This window comes from Megalobrama amblycephala, linkage group LG13 (genome assembly GCF_018812025.1).
Source record: "Megalobrama amblycephala isolate DHTTF-2021 linkage group LG13, ASM1881202v1, whole genome shotgun sequence".
NCBI classification, from domain to species: Eukaryota; Metazoa; Chordata; class Actinopteri; order Cypriniformes; family Xenocyprididae; genus Megalobrama; species Megalobrama amblycephala.
In genome coordinates, this window is record NC_063056.1 from 37,066,062 (window position 1) to 37,082,589 (window position 16,528).

General features: G+C 33.6%; 1 protein-coding gene and 1 long non-coding RNA gene across 6 annotated transcripts in view; one reads left to right on the plus strand and one right to left on the minus strand.

Annotated features, from left to right (window-relative positions):
• Positions 1-841, plus strand: part of LOC125243364 (collagen alpha-1(XXVIII) chain-like) — a 42,339-nt gene extending 41,498 nt beyond the window's left edge. For both annotated transcript variants that reach the window (XM_048152984.1, XM_048152985.1), the window contains exon 35: positions 31-841. In XM_048152984.1, coding sequence (XP_048008941.1) covers positions 31-203 — 173 coding nt within the window. In that variant the 3' untranslated portion in view covers positions 204-841. The remainder of the gene's footprint in view (positions 1-30) is intronic.
• The window catches only part of LOC125243365, a 36,644-nt gene extending 24,280 nt beyond the window's left edge, over positions 1-12,364 (minus strand). For 3 of the 4 annotated variants that reach the window (XR_007179036.1, XR_007179037.1, XR_007179034.1), the window contains exon 1: positions 9,944-12,364. This is a non-coding gene — a long non-coding RNA (uncharacterized LOC125243365). The remainder of the gene's footprint in view (positions 1-9,943) is intronic. The other variant, XR_007179035.1, reaches the window with a different exon arrangement.
• Between the last annotated feature and the right edge of the window lie 4,164 nt (positions 12,365-16,528).

Genomic DNA, 16,528 nt, shown 5'->3' on the forward strand with positions numbered 1-16,528 from the left:
ACCTTAATCTTTCTATTTTCTCTCTCTCAGAAGAGGGGTGCCTAGAGCCTCTGGATCCTGGTCCATGTCAAGAGTATGTTATTAAATGGTATTTTGATCCTAAGGCCAATTCATGTGCTCAGTTCTGGTTTGGAGGTTGCAATGGCAACAAAAACCGATTTGATAGTGAACAGACCTGCAGAAAATCCTGTGTGAAAATGTAAGTCTTATCATTAAAGCACTGAAACTGATGCAAAAGGACAGGATACTAAAAAAAAGAGAAAAAAGAAATAAAGCTAATGGACCATTTAGTATTTAAAAATATTTTAACTTTTAATATTTAACTATGAATATTTTAAATAACTACACTGCTCAGAAGAACTTGAACAATTAAATAAATGGATGTATTTGCATATATAATGGCCACAAAAAGTATTTGGCACACCTAAAATGTTGAATTGAGACTGCATTATATAGCAAAATATCAAACAGCAGCTTTCATTTTAAAGAAATATAGAAAACATAGCTCAGAAAAATTCAAAGTAGTTTGATATATGTTGTCATCTAATGCAGTGACATTCAGACATTATTTTGAGCAAACCAACAAAAAACTCTTTCTTCATGGGCAATGAACAAATATTCATACAGAAAAACAATCAGTAATCTGTCTTCTTCCATCAAATGTTCTCATCAATTGGTCGGTTTTTCATGAATGGTTGGTTTTTGGTCACATTAAACATCTTTATGTTTTTTATTTTTGTCTACTGTATTTGTAATGTGGTTTAAGTTCACTGGTGCTGTTTTGTTGAATAGTGTTGAATCTGTACATGTATCCAAATGGTCGCAGGTGATGTGCAAAATACTCCAACATGTACGTCTGCAGGTTTCACATAATGAAACGATATCACAAAATCCGCACAGCAGTCAGGGCCCTGGAAGAACAGTCATCATGCAAGACCTACATAAATCCACATTTGTTTTAAAACACATTTTAACTGTAGTGGGAATCTTATTAATATTTACAATTACTTTAATTTTAACATTTTCTTTTACTATTTTTAAACTGTAAAAATGTATGACAGCATCATAATCGAGCAGTATTGTCATGCTCAAAGTATAAAATGAACATTTGTTGTACAGTAATTGTAACTGTAGTGACAAACTGAAATTATAAAGTTAAAATGACAAAATAATTTGTCAATTATTTACATTAAAATGATTTTGTGTTTATGCTATATCTAAAAACCAAAAGGACTTTTATTTTCTGCATTGAGTGCAATCTAATGTAAATCTGAATGAAACAGGATATTCAACAAGAAAAAATGGTGGATAAAGCATGTTTTCTAATCCAAGTCTGTCTCTGTGTTTGGTAGGTTTAAACTGAATTTAACATTAAATATTCAAAAATATGATAAAACCTTTTTGCCTCGATTCTGATTCACAGTATCTGCAGTTCAGCAATTCAGGTTCCAGATAAAGCCCTGGGTATATGTCATGATTACAAATTGGAGTGCCAAAGTTAACCATTAGAGGGCACTCCAACATGGACTTTTGTCACCTGTCTGAACTTCATTTCCCATATTCACCTCCTGGACTCATTATCCTCGTTTCATTGCACTCAGCTGTTTTGTGTTTGATCATTAGTTCTGTCTATTTAGTCTCAGTTGTTTCTGCCTTTCCCTAGTGAAAAAAAAAGTATACTAAGTATACTTGCAGCAAGACTAATTATTAGTATATTTCAAGTGTGTTAATGATTAGTTAATTTAAAGTGTGCTATTTTGAAACAACTAATTTTGTACTAAGTATATTTAAGTTGAAATTAAGTAGTATTAAAATACAACTTTAAGTATATTTAGTATACTTATGTGTGCTAAATTGGAACAACTTCAAGTATACTTAGTACACTTTAAGTACATGTCTGTGTAGGGACTAATTACATGCTTGATTAGTGATATTAAAGTGTACTTAATTTGTGTTATAAGTAGACTTTATTTCTGTTAAAAGTATATTTTTTGTTATAATATACGTTGTATTATAAGTATACTTTATTTCTGTTATAAGTATACTTTTATTTGTGTTATAAGTATACTTTATTTCTGTTATGAGTACACTTTGTGTTATAAGTACACTTTATTTGTGATTTAAGTACATTACAAAATAATTACGAGTGTCTTCAGAAAACACAAGCAATATACACTGAATATATTATTTTACAGGTAATAGTATATACTGTATGCTCAGTACCTTTGGCTTATTCCAAATATTAAACATTACACACTTTGCAGTCAATAACAATACACTTTGTTATTACTTATACTTTGTATAATATAGTCAACATTTGAAGCGGATCAAAACCTTTAATCAAAGTTGTCCTAACTTTTTTGATCCGCTTCAAATGTTGACTACTGTACTTTGAATTACATAATCACACAATACAGTTGTGCTACTATTTAAATACAGTTTAACACATTTTCCCAAAGTTGAATGCATTTGTTTTCAAGGCCATTAAAATAAATAAAATGTAACAACATCACTAATGAAGAGACATATTTCATTGACAAATCCAATAGTTTTTATTTAAACTTAGATTCAGCAAAACTTACCATGTTTTTCATTAAAGAAAAAAAAAAATATTGGACCATGGTGACCCTCTATACACAAATACAAATTACACATTATATTCCATTTTCTGATGAGCTTCTCATTGTGTCTGATGGCACAATGATGATCGCAGAGACTCGTGAAGAACAGCATCTGTTGACAGAATATACCAAAGATATAAGACAGCATGTTCAACTCTTTATTCACGTTTACAATAGTCTGTCTGAATCCTACATTGAATCAATACTATTTTTGAACAGTAAATGAGGATTAGCAGCAGGGAACTGTATCAGTTCGGCATGTCGATATTTTCGGTACATAGTCAAGCATAAAACACTTTATGAATTAATATCGTACAGAATACGGGCCGATTTGACCAATCATATGAATGTTTTGGTGCTGCATACAAACATGTGCCATAAACCACCACACAAAAACTCAAAAAGGAGATATCAAGCCGAAATATCGCTCTCCGTTTGTTAAAGAAAATAAAATAAAGTTTGTTAACTGGTATACAACTCACCTCCCAATAGCAGCACTTTTCTCCGGTTCTTTCAGGATCGCGTAGGCCATTAGATTAGCCGGTTGTCGTCGTCATTACGGTCAGTCTGCGATGTCACTTGATTGAACTGGTCAGAATCCCCGAGATTGAGCGATGTATTGCGCTTTCAGTGTTTTATTAAATAAATTATACATTGCGACATTATACTTCACCTGAGTGACAGAGCGAGGGGATTCAGACGACGACCGTGACGTCAGCAACTCTGGGGTGCGTTTCCCAAAGCGAACTATGGTCGCAAGTTCCGTCGTTACCAATAGAGTTCAATGGGACTAATGCTGCGTTCACGTCACCTCGTATTTACAGGATTCTTGAAATGACAACATGTGACATTATATTCGGAGCTGTTCACGTCCTTTTGGTCCTTGGACTGGGAATTATGCGTTTCCATGGCACCACTATCAACGCCTAAATGAATCTACAGCGGTCAGGTGGTACAGCGGCCACGTGGTACATGTGGGAGCTTTCAGAAAACTCCTAGCTTACAAGCTGTAATTCCGAGCTCTACGAGGACGTGAATGCTTTTTACAAGCAGGAATCTCGTAACTACAGGAATTACGAGGCCGCGTGAACGCACCTTTACGACCATGGTTCACCAACGATGCTTTCGGGAAACTCACCCCTGATTGGCTGAAGGCAGTGAGCAACAAAATCTGATTGGTCACAGACCAAGTTGAAGAGACATTTGAATAGACCTTTTTCACAAGAATCGGAAATCACGTGACGCAGGGTAAAGTTAGTTCCGCTATGCGTCTACGGCTATTAGATTGATATGCTCTTTTCTCAAATATCGCTTCTTACCTTTTCTGTTTTGTCTGTTTTCCAAATAGCTTTTCTATAATCTACAAAGAAATTATTTTCTACTTGTTTGTAGCTTATACAGCCACTCAGACCGTTGATCGAATTTACCGGCAGTTGGATTTATTACGAGCCGTAAGCTACAGTAAAGGCTACGCAGCTACTCATTCAGCAATTTCCCAGATCGTATTACGTACGACGAACATTATTTATATAATTTATTAATTAAAAAAAAAAAATTAACTCCCAATATATACTTTAATGTGGGATATAAAGTCGTGAGATACATATATTGTCGTGAGTTTAATACGTTTTAAAAATATATAGCATGTTAATCTCATATGGCATCACATCCCACATTCAAGCATATGTTATAATTAATCCTGATCGATTAAAATGATTAAACTAAGACAATTTCCAACACCACACTGTACACAACTATCAGTCTTTGTATGTTGCAACAGCACAACAATACTGTGCATAATACACACTTTAAGATGATGACGACAGGAAAATGAGTGAGAGATGACTTAAGTGTTTATATCCAGAAATATCCAGGGTGCGAGCGGTCCTGCTTCATGAATCAGAGGATCAGGCTTGTGTGATAAGGATCTGCCAGTCGATCATTTCCCCAGCACGTCGCTAAAAACACTCTATACATCCCAATATGTGCATACTATCCACCCTAAATAGTACTGAATATTACTAATGTCACATAGTATGCACGTTGAGACGCAGACACTGTCTTTACAGCACATGGAGCGTGATAATGCACAGCCGCGCCAAACAGACACAAAGAATATAACCAGTTTAACCGCCATCACTTCGAATTATTTATTAAATGTAGCTCTTAATGAGAGCGCTGTAGTCTCACCAATAATTCACCAAGACCGTTCAAACATTTTCATGACATTTAATTCGTAAAACGACTTTGATTCCCGAACTGGTTCTGATCGAGGCTATATCTATCACTGTAACCGGAAAAACTTTTACACTGCGTGACTCATTCCGGAAGCCAAAAACCCGGAAGTGTGAAAAAGGTCTATTCCGATAAGTTTAACCACTCAACATATTTTTTCGCATTACTTGTGCTGCTGGTGTGTTGTTTAATATAGATTTGTGTGTACGATTGTAAAATGATTCTGCCAGTGTAAACTTAATAAACATTTACACATATTTGGAAATTGTATAGGCTACACTGCATATACTAAATGGGTTTGTAATGCATTCATACTGAAATAAATAGCACAAGTAATATAATGAATTCCAAGGATGAAGAAGTAAACTTAAAAAATATACTCAAATTTAACATTAGATACACTACAACTTCAGGATATTAAATAATGTATTTTTTAAATATACTTTCAGTGCATTGTTACAATGATCATTTTCAGCACACAGTTAAAATATACCTCAAATATATTTTTATAAAGTGCAAATAAATACACTTTTAAAAAATAAACTGAACTTACACTTCAAGTATATTTTTCTAAAATATATTTTTTAGAAAATATACTAAAGTACAATTATTTTAAAGTGTGTTAAAAGTTGCATTGTGAAAATATGATACTAATATACTTTTTATATATTTAATGATAGTTCATTTTTTTGTTAGTATATTTGCAGTGTACTATAGAAAAAGGGAATATATTTAAAATACAATAAAGTATACTTTTTTTTCACTAGGGTTGTTGGTGGTTTGTTAATGTATTGTTACTTGCACTTTTTGTATCTCTGGCTTTTTGTTTTGTGGACTGTTTTCTGTGGAGTTTGACCTTTGCCTGCCTGATTACGACTTTGGATTTCCCAATAAATGCTGCGCTTGGATCCTAACATCTTGTTTTGTGTACAACCATAACAGTATACTTCATTTTTTTACACGTACGCTAGTGTATACAAAGTCAAACGGACAGCCTTGGAAAGTATACTTCATTTGACTCGTACTTACCCTAGTGAAAAAAAAGTAGGCCAAGTATACTTGCAGCTAGACTATTAGTGTATTTCAAGTGTGTTAATGATTAGTTAACTTAAAGGGTGCTATTTTGAAACAACTAATTTTGTACTAAGTATATTTAAGTTGTAAAGAAGTAGTATTAAAATACAACTTTAAGTATATTTAGTATACTTTTGTGTGCTAAATTGGAACAACTTCAAGTATACTTAGTACACTTTAAGTATATGTCTGTGTAGGGACAAATTACATGCTTGATTAGTGATATTAAAGTGTACTTAATTTGTGTTATAAGTATATTTTATTTGTTATAAATATACGTTGTATTATAAGTATACATTTGTGTTATAAGTACACTTTATTTGTGATGTAAGTACATTACAAAATAATTACGAGTGTCTTCAGAAAACACAAGCAATATACACTGAATATATTATTTTAAAGGTAATAGTATATACTGTATGCTCAGTACCTTTGGCTTATTCCAAATACTAAACATTACACACTTTGCAGTGTACACTCTCATTGAAGTATAAGCGCGAGACATCACTGCCATTGTCAGAGCTCGATCAGACCTCACTAAGCGAATGCTGAACGCAGTTGGACATAGTGGTGTTTTAGAGGTAAAAAATGATATAAATACTGTTCAGTTTCTCGCACAAACCGATCGTTTCGTGTCTTAGGACATCAACGTGTTCTCACGAGCCGCAGGGTTTAATTTGGATTTGTCTGCATGTTTTTTCGACTCTTATTGATCAAATTCCCATTCACTACCATTATTGGACTGACAGACTGCAATGGTTGCAGTTAAAAATCATCATTTGTGTTCTACTGAAGGAACAAAGTCACCTACATCTTGGATGCGCTGGGGGTAAGCAGATAAACATCAAATTTTCATTTTTGGGTGAACTATCCCTTTAAAGTAAGCGATTACACATTTATTTATTGTGTGATCTGCCGTGGAGGCCAGCGAATTTAGTGCAGGCAATATAAATAAAGACGAGGATGCGAAAAAGAGAGCAGAGTTTTTAAACATTTATAATGCTTTGCTTGTATATAGAACTGTCACTGTAATACTTGATACCTTTCGCAACTCTCTTGATAACTTCAGGTATGTAAAATCTTTGAAGTGACTCCTATGAGCGCAGAATTGTGACAAATTCCGATTTGACTGAGGTTGCATTGAAAAAATCAGACCTGTATCGGATTAGGACCACATATGGAAGTGGCTCAAATCAGAATCGAAAAGATCAGATTCCATGTGGTTTATGCTGTTCACACTGTCATGACAAAAACAGATCTGAGTCACATATGAGCAGTCGGATTTGGACCACATTCACCTGCAGTGTGAACGTAGCGTTAGAGCTCAAGTCCTGTGCTTGATCTTCTGTATCATGGACAGCATACCAAATCTGTTTATCTATATCACACTCACAGATTACATGAACTAGTGAACTTGTGAGAGACAAATTATTAGCAGGATTACATCAACCTGGAATGACCAGGAGCCAACCAATACAAAAAAAGCTAGCTCTGTGAATTACAGAATCTGAACTGCTAAGGCGTTTTTATGTAAAATACAATGTTGAGAATCCCAGACACGACACTAAATTGTACCACAAACCAAGAATATATCATATTTATATAGTTAATTCATTTTATCTACATATGTATTTATCAAAGACTGTTGAGCGCCTCAAAGATCTAATTTGAACCTGTAATCTGTAAGAAGTGCTACAAGATATTGTTCACTACATGTCATATAGATATGTGAATGTTAATCATAAACCTCATGCACAAGGACCAAAGTATAAGAGCGTTTTGTTTGTTTGGCTCAAATTGTGTTATGACTGCAGAGTAACTGTAATGGCTAAGTACATGGTGCTTCTCTTGGTGAGTGACTGAATTGCATAATTCAGAGGAGATATCATTTATGAATGAAAAGAAGAAGCGAGGCTGCATGTGTTCCTGTCTATATCTATTTTGTCTGTACAAATGCAACACACACTAAAGTATCTTTCGAAGTTGTAAATAAAACAAAGATTATTGGAGTACAAGAAAATACCATTTCAGTTTTTCTACTACCACACCATTTTTTTTCAGAGCAACCTGATGGGCCTAAAGAGTGAGGACAAAAGTGCATATTATTGATTTAAGTGAATGCATGCAGACAGACAGACAGGTAAAGCAAACCAATGTCTTAACATGTCTTAACTGTTAAGGCGGCTGATGTTTTCACAGTTTCTACCCTGTCATTCTAAATGATTGCAATGCTTTTACATTTTAGTTTCAAATAGATTCATCACAGTATATGGGGTAAGTTGTCACAATGGAATCGGCTATCATAGGCTGTTCATTAACATTACACAGTGAAATAATTACGAGAGACAAAACAATTAAACAAATAATAATTAATACATTATATAAATGTTGAAAACAATTTTGACTCTTGTGACAACTTTCCTTTGAGACAACTAGCCCCGGTCTCCTCTATGCATTAAAAACTCAACAGGCAACTAAGACAGAAATGCAATATTACAGAGGCTACAGAATCTTTCTGGACCCATATTCAACATTGAAGCTGTCTTGTAATACACAGATAGCTCATATTCACATCAAAGTTCAACAGACTACAGGATCAGGAGACTGAATGTTCTTTCAGTCTAAAGCAATGATTAGATTAATTTTCCCTGCAGTGATTTTCATAACCTAAACCAATTAGGAACTTTGCTGAGTTTTCACAATCATCTGCAGAGTTAACGAATTCACAGCAATTATAAAAATAACACTAATCTACATTTGAAATGGACCATTTCTGAGGATGACTTTGCAAACTGATTATGCCACAAATGACTATTTAGACTCCAAATGTCTAATCTTAGTCTGCAAACAAGGAAATTTGTTGTTTGATTTGTAAATTTTTTTTTTCTTTTGCTGTTGAATGTTATTTGTGCAATTAAATGAGCAAATATTCAAGATTTGTCTGAATTATATTTTCAAACAAAGAAACTATATATTAAAATAAATTGTTGCTGTAATGAGCTTTTAAACACAGTGCTGAAAGAAAGAAAACAAACCTATCCATCACTGGTAAATTCTTCATTAAATAAACGTCCATGGTTCTTATGTTCATCATTCTTATGAAGAACCTTTTCTTGAGTTGCTATTTTGTTCTTTTGAGATTAAAACGTTTTTGATGTCACATGGTTATTCAGATTATAATATGGTTTTTGGGTCCTTAAAGCACCAGTAGATATTTTGCTGTAGAATAAAAAGTTCTTTGAGGAACTTAGTCCTCAAACAAGGTGAAACCTTTAGTTTTACGTTTAAGAGCAATATCGCCTATTTTTGTAATTTGTGTAACATAGTGAATTTTGATCAGTTTTCAGCTTCAAATAAAATTTCTTAAGTTGAAAAAGTGTAATGAACTTTAACTTAAAAATATTCTAGTCTAGTGGGAAATCGGTAAAAAATGTTTTACAGTGTGTGTAAAAAAGGTCACTTATTCAATTTGTTTTCACAAAAATATAGTTAAAACGTGATATCTGTCAGCTCAGACATCAAGATATGTTTAAGACTATGTTTAAGAAAGAAAAATTACTGAAATATTCCTTTTGAAAGAGATCTAATTGATTTATAATCTATATAATTTTACAATAGTAACAATACCAACATCTTTTTATAATTACATATTAATATTTCAAATTAGATGTCTAAATGTCTAACACGATTTTTTTTAGTTCTTTGGAAAACCATCTGGTGCTTTAATGAACCAGAGAACAAAACTGATCTGAATAAGCTGCAATGTCAACTAATATCAACTTTCTGTAATCAAGAACTTGTTAAATCTCCAAAGAATCATGTAGCAACTCAAGAACCTTATATACAACAAAAATTATCTTGATTAGAGGAGCTAGGAACATTTAAGAACCACTATGCACCATGGATTGGTTTGATACAAATTTTGCAATGTTTCCCAGTTTCAACTATAGCCTTTGAATCATTTTACATTTCTGATCAGGTTTGTCCTAGTACTACAGCTTTTAAATATGTACCCTATTTGTCAATTGCTTTACACCCGGCAGGTATCTCAGGTAACTCAGGTAACTCAGGTTCCGTCTCACCGAGCGTTTGAAGAAGCTCTTGCACCCCTCGCATGTAAACTGGCCGTAGTGTTTGCCGCTGGACTTGTCCCCGCAAACCATGCAGTCCACATTGGGAATTTTGTCCCCGGAGAGCGCGTCGTTGCCCGGGGTTGAACCTGAGGGAGTTCCCGGTGTCCCGCCGGGCTCCTGACTGCACATTTGCAGCTGGGACCCGGGATCAGCCGAAATGTTCTCTTGCCACTGATTTACTACCATTGCCATGCTATCCAGCAACACTGTCTGTGGTAACGACCGATACAATGTGACTCCTTTCAAGCAGGGAGGAGAGTTCAAACGATCCTGAATGACGCTTGAGGAGATCTGGACGAGGCGCGCGGCGCTTCCAACCATACACTGTATGTATGATGTATTATTATTAAAGGAAACTATAAAAGAAAAGAGCGTTTTCCAGTAATAATACTGACACGATACGTAATCTTCAAGACCGCACGCGAAATGTTGTTGTTGCAAAAAACGTGTAAATAAAATGAAAATGAATAAACGCTAAAAGATCTTTCCGTATGACACAATTCTTTGTACCAAGAAAGTTCCTAAATAATCCGTCAAAACTTGTAGGTTGTTTACAAGAGGAGATTCAGTGCGTTTCACCCGCCAGCTGTCCGATTCATCTCTGAGAACCGTAGTTAAGAATTCGGTGAAAGTGACACTAAACAGCCGTGGTTACTGGAGCTCCACCCACCGCACTGCATATAAGGACATAGTGACCATATTAGTATATGACGCCTTCATATGGGGCGGGGCTTGCATACGCTAAGCTTCTCAACTGGTCAGTGGAGGTGCTACAAAAAAACTCTTTGTCCAATTGGGACAAAGGCGCTGCTCTTGCACAATTAATGTACATTGTTTAACAATCTCAAGCAGAGAGAATCTCAAGAGATCTTGACAAAAAGCCATTAACACTGATTATTTTTCATTATCATTATTTGCCAGGACAAAAAAAAAAAAGCACTGAAAGTGGCAAAAAATGTAGTTCCCTTGTGAATTATTCCATTTTAATCTTTAATCTATCTATATTTTCGTTTAGATATGTTACACACAGAAACTGTGTTTTTAAACTTAAAAACTATGCACATTTAAAAAAAAAAGTTTCTGACACTTTTACTCTCATCAGAACAGTTCATCCCCCAAAATGCATTGTTAGAAAACAGCTATTATTTATGTTACATTTCAAATAATACTATTAACAAATTGTGTGCATTCAGTTTTATACATCATTACAGAATTCAGATTAAATCCAATACATAATCATGTTTGCTTTGTGCACAATTTCAGTGCATAAAACTCTTTCAGGCATGAAATATATAATGCTAAATAAGCAAATAAATTAATAAAAATAAATGTACATTGATATCTAATGAGAGAGGGAAAAATTATGGGATTACTTGCATGTTAGTTACCTTTTTTTTACCTAGTTTTTATTAGTGTGTTGTTGAGGTGTTGGCGTTTACACCATTTTTAGGAATCTGTAATCCCTCCTTATTTTAATGCATTTTGGATCAGCTGTGGTTGTGTTGAATGAAGTTTGACTTGACTGCTTAATTAAAATACTGCCTTTTACAACTAGTTCCAGACAGCAAAGGTTAAAAGCTCCACTTTTTGCCAACACTTTGTCATATCATGAAAATTATATATATGAGGAAACTCATCACTCTTAAAAATAAAAAGGTTCCAAAAGAGAACCTTCACTGTGATGCCATAGAACAACCATTCTGGGTTCCTCAAAGAAACGTGCAGTTCTTAAAAGAACCATTTTTTCTTAGCATGAAGAACATTTTAATAATATAAAAAACCCTTTGTGCAATGGAAAAGTTTCATGGATTTTATAGGTTCTTCATGGAACCATAGATGCCAACCTTTATTTTTAAGAGTATATGAAGCTACAGGAAACATTTGTCCACTTCTTACATATCCATTTGGACTGAGACATGTAACTATGATAAAGAGTACAAATTCTGAAAAAAAAATAAAAAATGATTAATTGCGATTAATCGCATCTAATATAAAATTTTTCGTATATATATATATATATGTGTGTGTGTGTGTCTGTGTGTATAGACATAATATAAAAACATAAACTATGTTAGATGTGATTAATCGCAATCAATCGATTTGACAGCACTAGTTTGAAGTAATCATAATGCAACAGGCACTAAATGAGAGAGCTTTGTTAGTGAGACATATTGTTTAATATGTCCATTGTTGCGGGTAATGCATTACAAGTAACGCAATTACGTAATCAGATTTCTTTTTTCAAGTAACTAATAAAGTAACATTACTTTTAAATTTACAACAAAATAGCTGAGTTACTTTTTCAAATAAATAATGCAAGTTACTTTGTTTTCCAACGCTATCTCACGACCAATTCGTACATATTTTATGAGGTGGCTAATTCGTACGAATTTGTACAACCTCACTTGTACGAATTCATACAATTTGTCTAAACCCCAGTGATTGGTAGGTTTAGGGGCAGGGTTAGGGGTAGGTCATTCGTACGAATTTTATACGAATTTGCCACCTCGTAAAATACGTACAAATTGCTGTGAGATCAGATTGTGTTTTTCTATTTATTGACTGGCATCTTTCTGTCCCCATGTTGAGAGAAATCGGAAGTAAGTGCAGAGAGGTTGTATGCACTGTGTAAACATGATGGTTATTGTAGTTTTAGACCAGGGGTGTCCAATTCTGCTCCTGCAGAATTCAGCTCCATCCCCAAATAAACACACCTGAACCAGCTCATCCAGGTCTTAGAAACTTTGGTGTGTTGAGGCAAGTTTATTTAATCTCACTTTATTCACCAATGTCTTTGCTGCATATATTCATGATCCAATTCAACCTTACACATAAGCAAATATTTCTTTAGATAAACATCACATTTGTGTTTCTTTTTTGTTGTTTTTATTTCTAAAGTAAGAGTGTTTAACTTTTCCTGTGTCCTATTCTTCTGCAATCCAGAATGGCAGCACATCTGAAAGGTTATATGCATCATGTAATGCATTACTTTCTATAAAAAGTAACTAAGTAATTCAGTTAGTTACTTTTTTATGGAGTAACGCAATATTATAGCACATTACTTTTAAAAGAAAGTAGCTTCCCCCAATACTGAATATGTCTATTAAAAGGTGATATGTCTATTAAAAAAGGTGCCCTAGAATTAAAAATTTAATTTATCTTGGCATATTTAAATAACAAGAGTTCAGTACATGGAAATGACATACAGTGAGTCTCAAACTCCATTGTTTCCTCCTTCTTATATAAATCTCATTTGTTTAAAAGACCTTCGAAGAACAGGTGAATCTCAACATAACACTGACTGTTACGTAACAGTCGGGATCATTAATATGTACGCCCCCAATATTTGCATATGCCAGCTCATGTTCAAGCCATTAGACAAGGGCAGAACGTCTGGATTTGCTGAATCATCAGACTAGGTAAGCAAGCAAGAACAATAGCGAAAAATGGCAGATGGAGCAATAATAACTGACATGAACCATGATATCATGATATTTTTAGTGATATTTGTAAATTGTCTTTCTACATGTACTGTTAAATGTGGTTAAAGTTACCATCGTTTCTTACTGTATTCATGGAGACAAGACTTTTGTTATTTTCATTTTTTAAACACTTGCAGTCTGTATAATTCATAAACACAACTTCATTCTTTATAAATCTCTCCAACAGTGTGTAATGTTAGCTTTAGCCACGGAGCACTATCAAACTCATTCAGAATCAAATGTAAACATCCAAATAAACACTGTACTTATGCGATTAGACATGCTGCGTGACGAACACTTTGTAAAGATCCATTTTGAGGGTTATATTAGCTGTGTGAACTTTGTTTAGGCTGGTTAAGGCAAGCGCGAGCTCCGGGGGAGGGGAGCACGAGATTTAAAGGGGCCTCGGATCATAATGAATCAGTGTGTCGAATCAGCGGTTCAGAGCGCCAAAGTCACATGATTTCAGCAGTTTGGCGGTTTGACACGCAATCTGAATCATGATTCGATACGCTGATTCATAACGATCCGATGCTTCCTGAAGCAGTGTTTTGAAATCGGCCATCACTAAATAAGTCATTATTTTGCTTTTTTGGCACACCAAAAATATTCTCATCACTATAAACTATAATATTAATTTATAATATTAATATTGAACCACTGTACTCACATGAACTGATTTAAATATGTTTTTAGAAACTTTATGGATCTTGAGAGAGGAAATGTCATTGCTCCCTATGCAGGCCTCACGGAGTCAATGGATTTCAACAAAAATATCTTAATTTGTGTTCTGAAGATTAAGGTCTTACGGGTGTGGAACGGCATGAGGGTGAGTAATAAATGACATAATTTTCATTTTTGGGTAAACTAACCCTTTAAGACATATTACACATACACACACACACATATACATATACATATATATATATATATATATATAAATATAAATATAAGAGAGAGAGAGAGAGAGAGAGTTAGTCTATATCATTGATTGAAGTGCAATGTAACTTGATTACATAATCATAATAATACATTTATAAAAATTATTATTGTATAATATATATTTATATAATTTAAAATATAATTTATATTTATAAATGTTATTATTATGTAATCAAACATCTACTAAAATAAATCATATAATAATAATAATAATAATACTTTTGTTATTATTATTATTATCATAGACCTAATGGTTAACACTCTTGTAAAAATATACATTAAGAATTTGTTTCCCTTTGTGATTTAATAAGTCATACATCAAATGTTTAAAATAAACGAGAGTAAAGTTGCACATGAAACTAAAGATAATTAAAACAAATGTTACCAAGACATTACTAAAGCTCATGTAACGTTACACTGTTAAAGCCACAGTAAATACGTTTTAATGTGTTAAAATAAACAATAAATAAACATTAATAAGGTACATCTCATGATTCTAGCTCTTCGTGTTAAGATATAAATATGATATAATTAAAGATAAAAATATAAAACTTATTTGATAAACAAGTAAACAGTTGAGCGTGATTTAATGTTCTTATGACTTAGCCGGTCAGCTACAGCTAAACTAACCATTCAACCTTTTCTAAACCGGTACAAGTAATGACAGACGCAGCCACCTTATAAAGAGACAGAAAACATGCTTTGAGATATAAATAAATGACAGCGTTTGATAAATATAAACTCACATTTGACGCGCAAACATGCTGAAGTTTGTTTAAGTAGCGGGAAGTCGGAAGCAGTGCAGAATGTAAACACAGCGTGACAGAAGCACACAAAATAAAAGTCCTACTGCGTCTAATGAATATAACACACATCCACGACGGCGAAAAATTTGGAAGCTCATTTCCGACACATTAAGAAAAAAAAATGTGACATAAAAAGTAATAAGATAAAGTATACGATAAAAGTCTAAATTATGATAAAATATGTGGAAATGAAGATATAAAAAGTCATTATGAAATGAAAAATAGTTTTTAGATGACTATTTAATCTTATAATTATGGCATAGTAGATAGTATCTCATAATTTAGACTTTTTGTGTCATAATAATGAATTTTGCATAATTGTTTCCGTAAAGGGTTAGTTCACCTAAAAATGAAAATTATGCCATTAATTACTCACCCTCATGTCGTTCTACACCTGTAAGACCTTCTGAAGTGTTTTGAAATCGGCCATCACTAAATAAGTCGTTATTTTGTTTTTTTGGCGCACCAAAAATATTCTCATCGCTTTATAATATTAATATTGAACCACTGTACTCACATGAACTGATTTAAATATGTTTTTAGTACATTAATGGATCTTGAGAGAGGAAATGTCATTGCTGGCTATGCAGGCCTCACAGAGCCATCGGATTTCAACTAAAACATCTTAATTTGTGTTCCAAAGATTAAAGAAGGTTTTACGGGCGTGGAACGGCATGAGGGTGAGAAATAAATGACATTATTTTCATTTTTGGGTGAACTAACCCTTTAAGGTTGAAACACTAGTTACATGAACTGATTTAAATAAGTTTTCAGTAGCTTTCTGGGCATTGAAAAGGGCAGTGTCAATGCAGGCCTCACTGAGCCATCAGATTTGATAAAAAATATCTTAATTTGTGTTCCGAAGATAAACAAAGGTCTTACGGGTGTGGAACGACATGAGGGTGAGTAATAAATGACAGAATTTTCATTTTGGGGTGAACTAACCCTTTAAGTGGCACAAATGGGCTTCCATAAGGTTTGGAACAATTTTGATGTGAAAACTTTACTGCCCTCTACAGTTGAAAAAAAAAAAAAAAAAGGTTTATTCCCTATGGTTTATTCATGAAAAGTGGAAATTTATTAATAATGTTAATTTTGTAAAAAAAAATCTAAAGCATTTAGGGTAAAAGAGAGAGAAAATAATCACAAACATAAACAGCTGATTTGCATTGAATTATAATGGAAGCTTTTTATATGACTTCTTATTGCTGTATTGTCATCTCGTCCCAATCTCC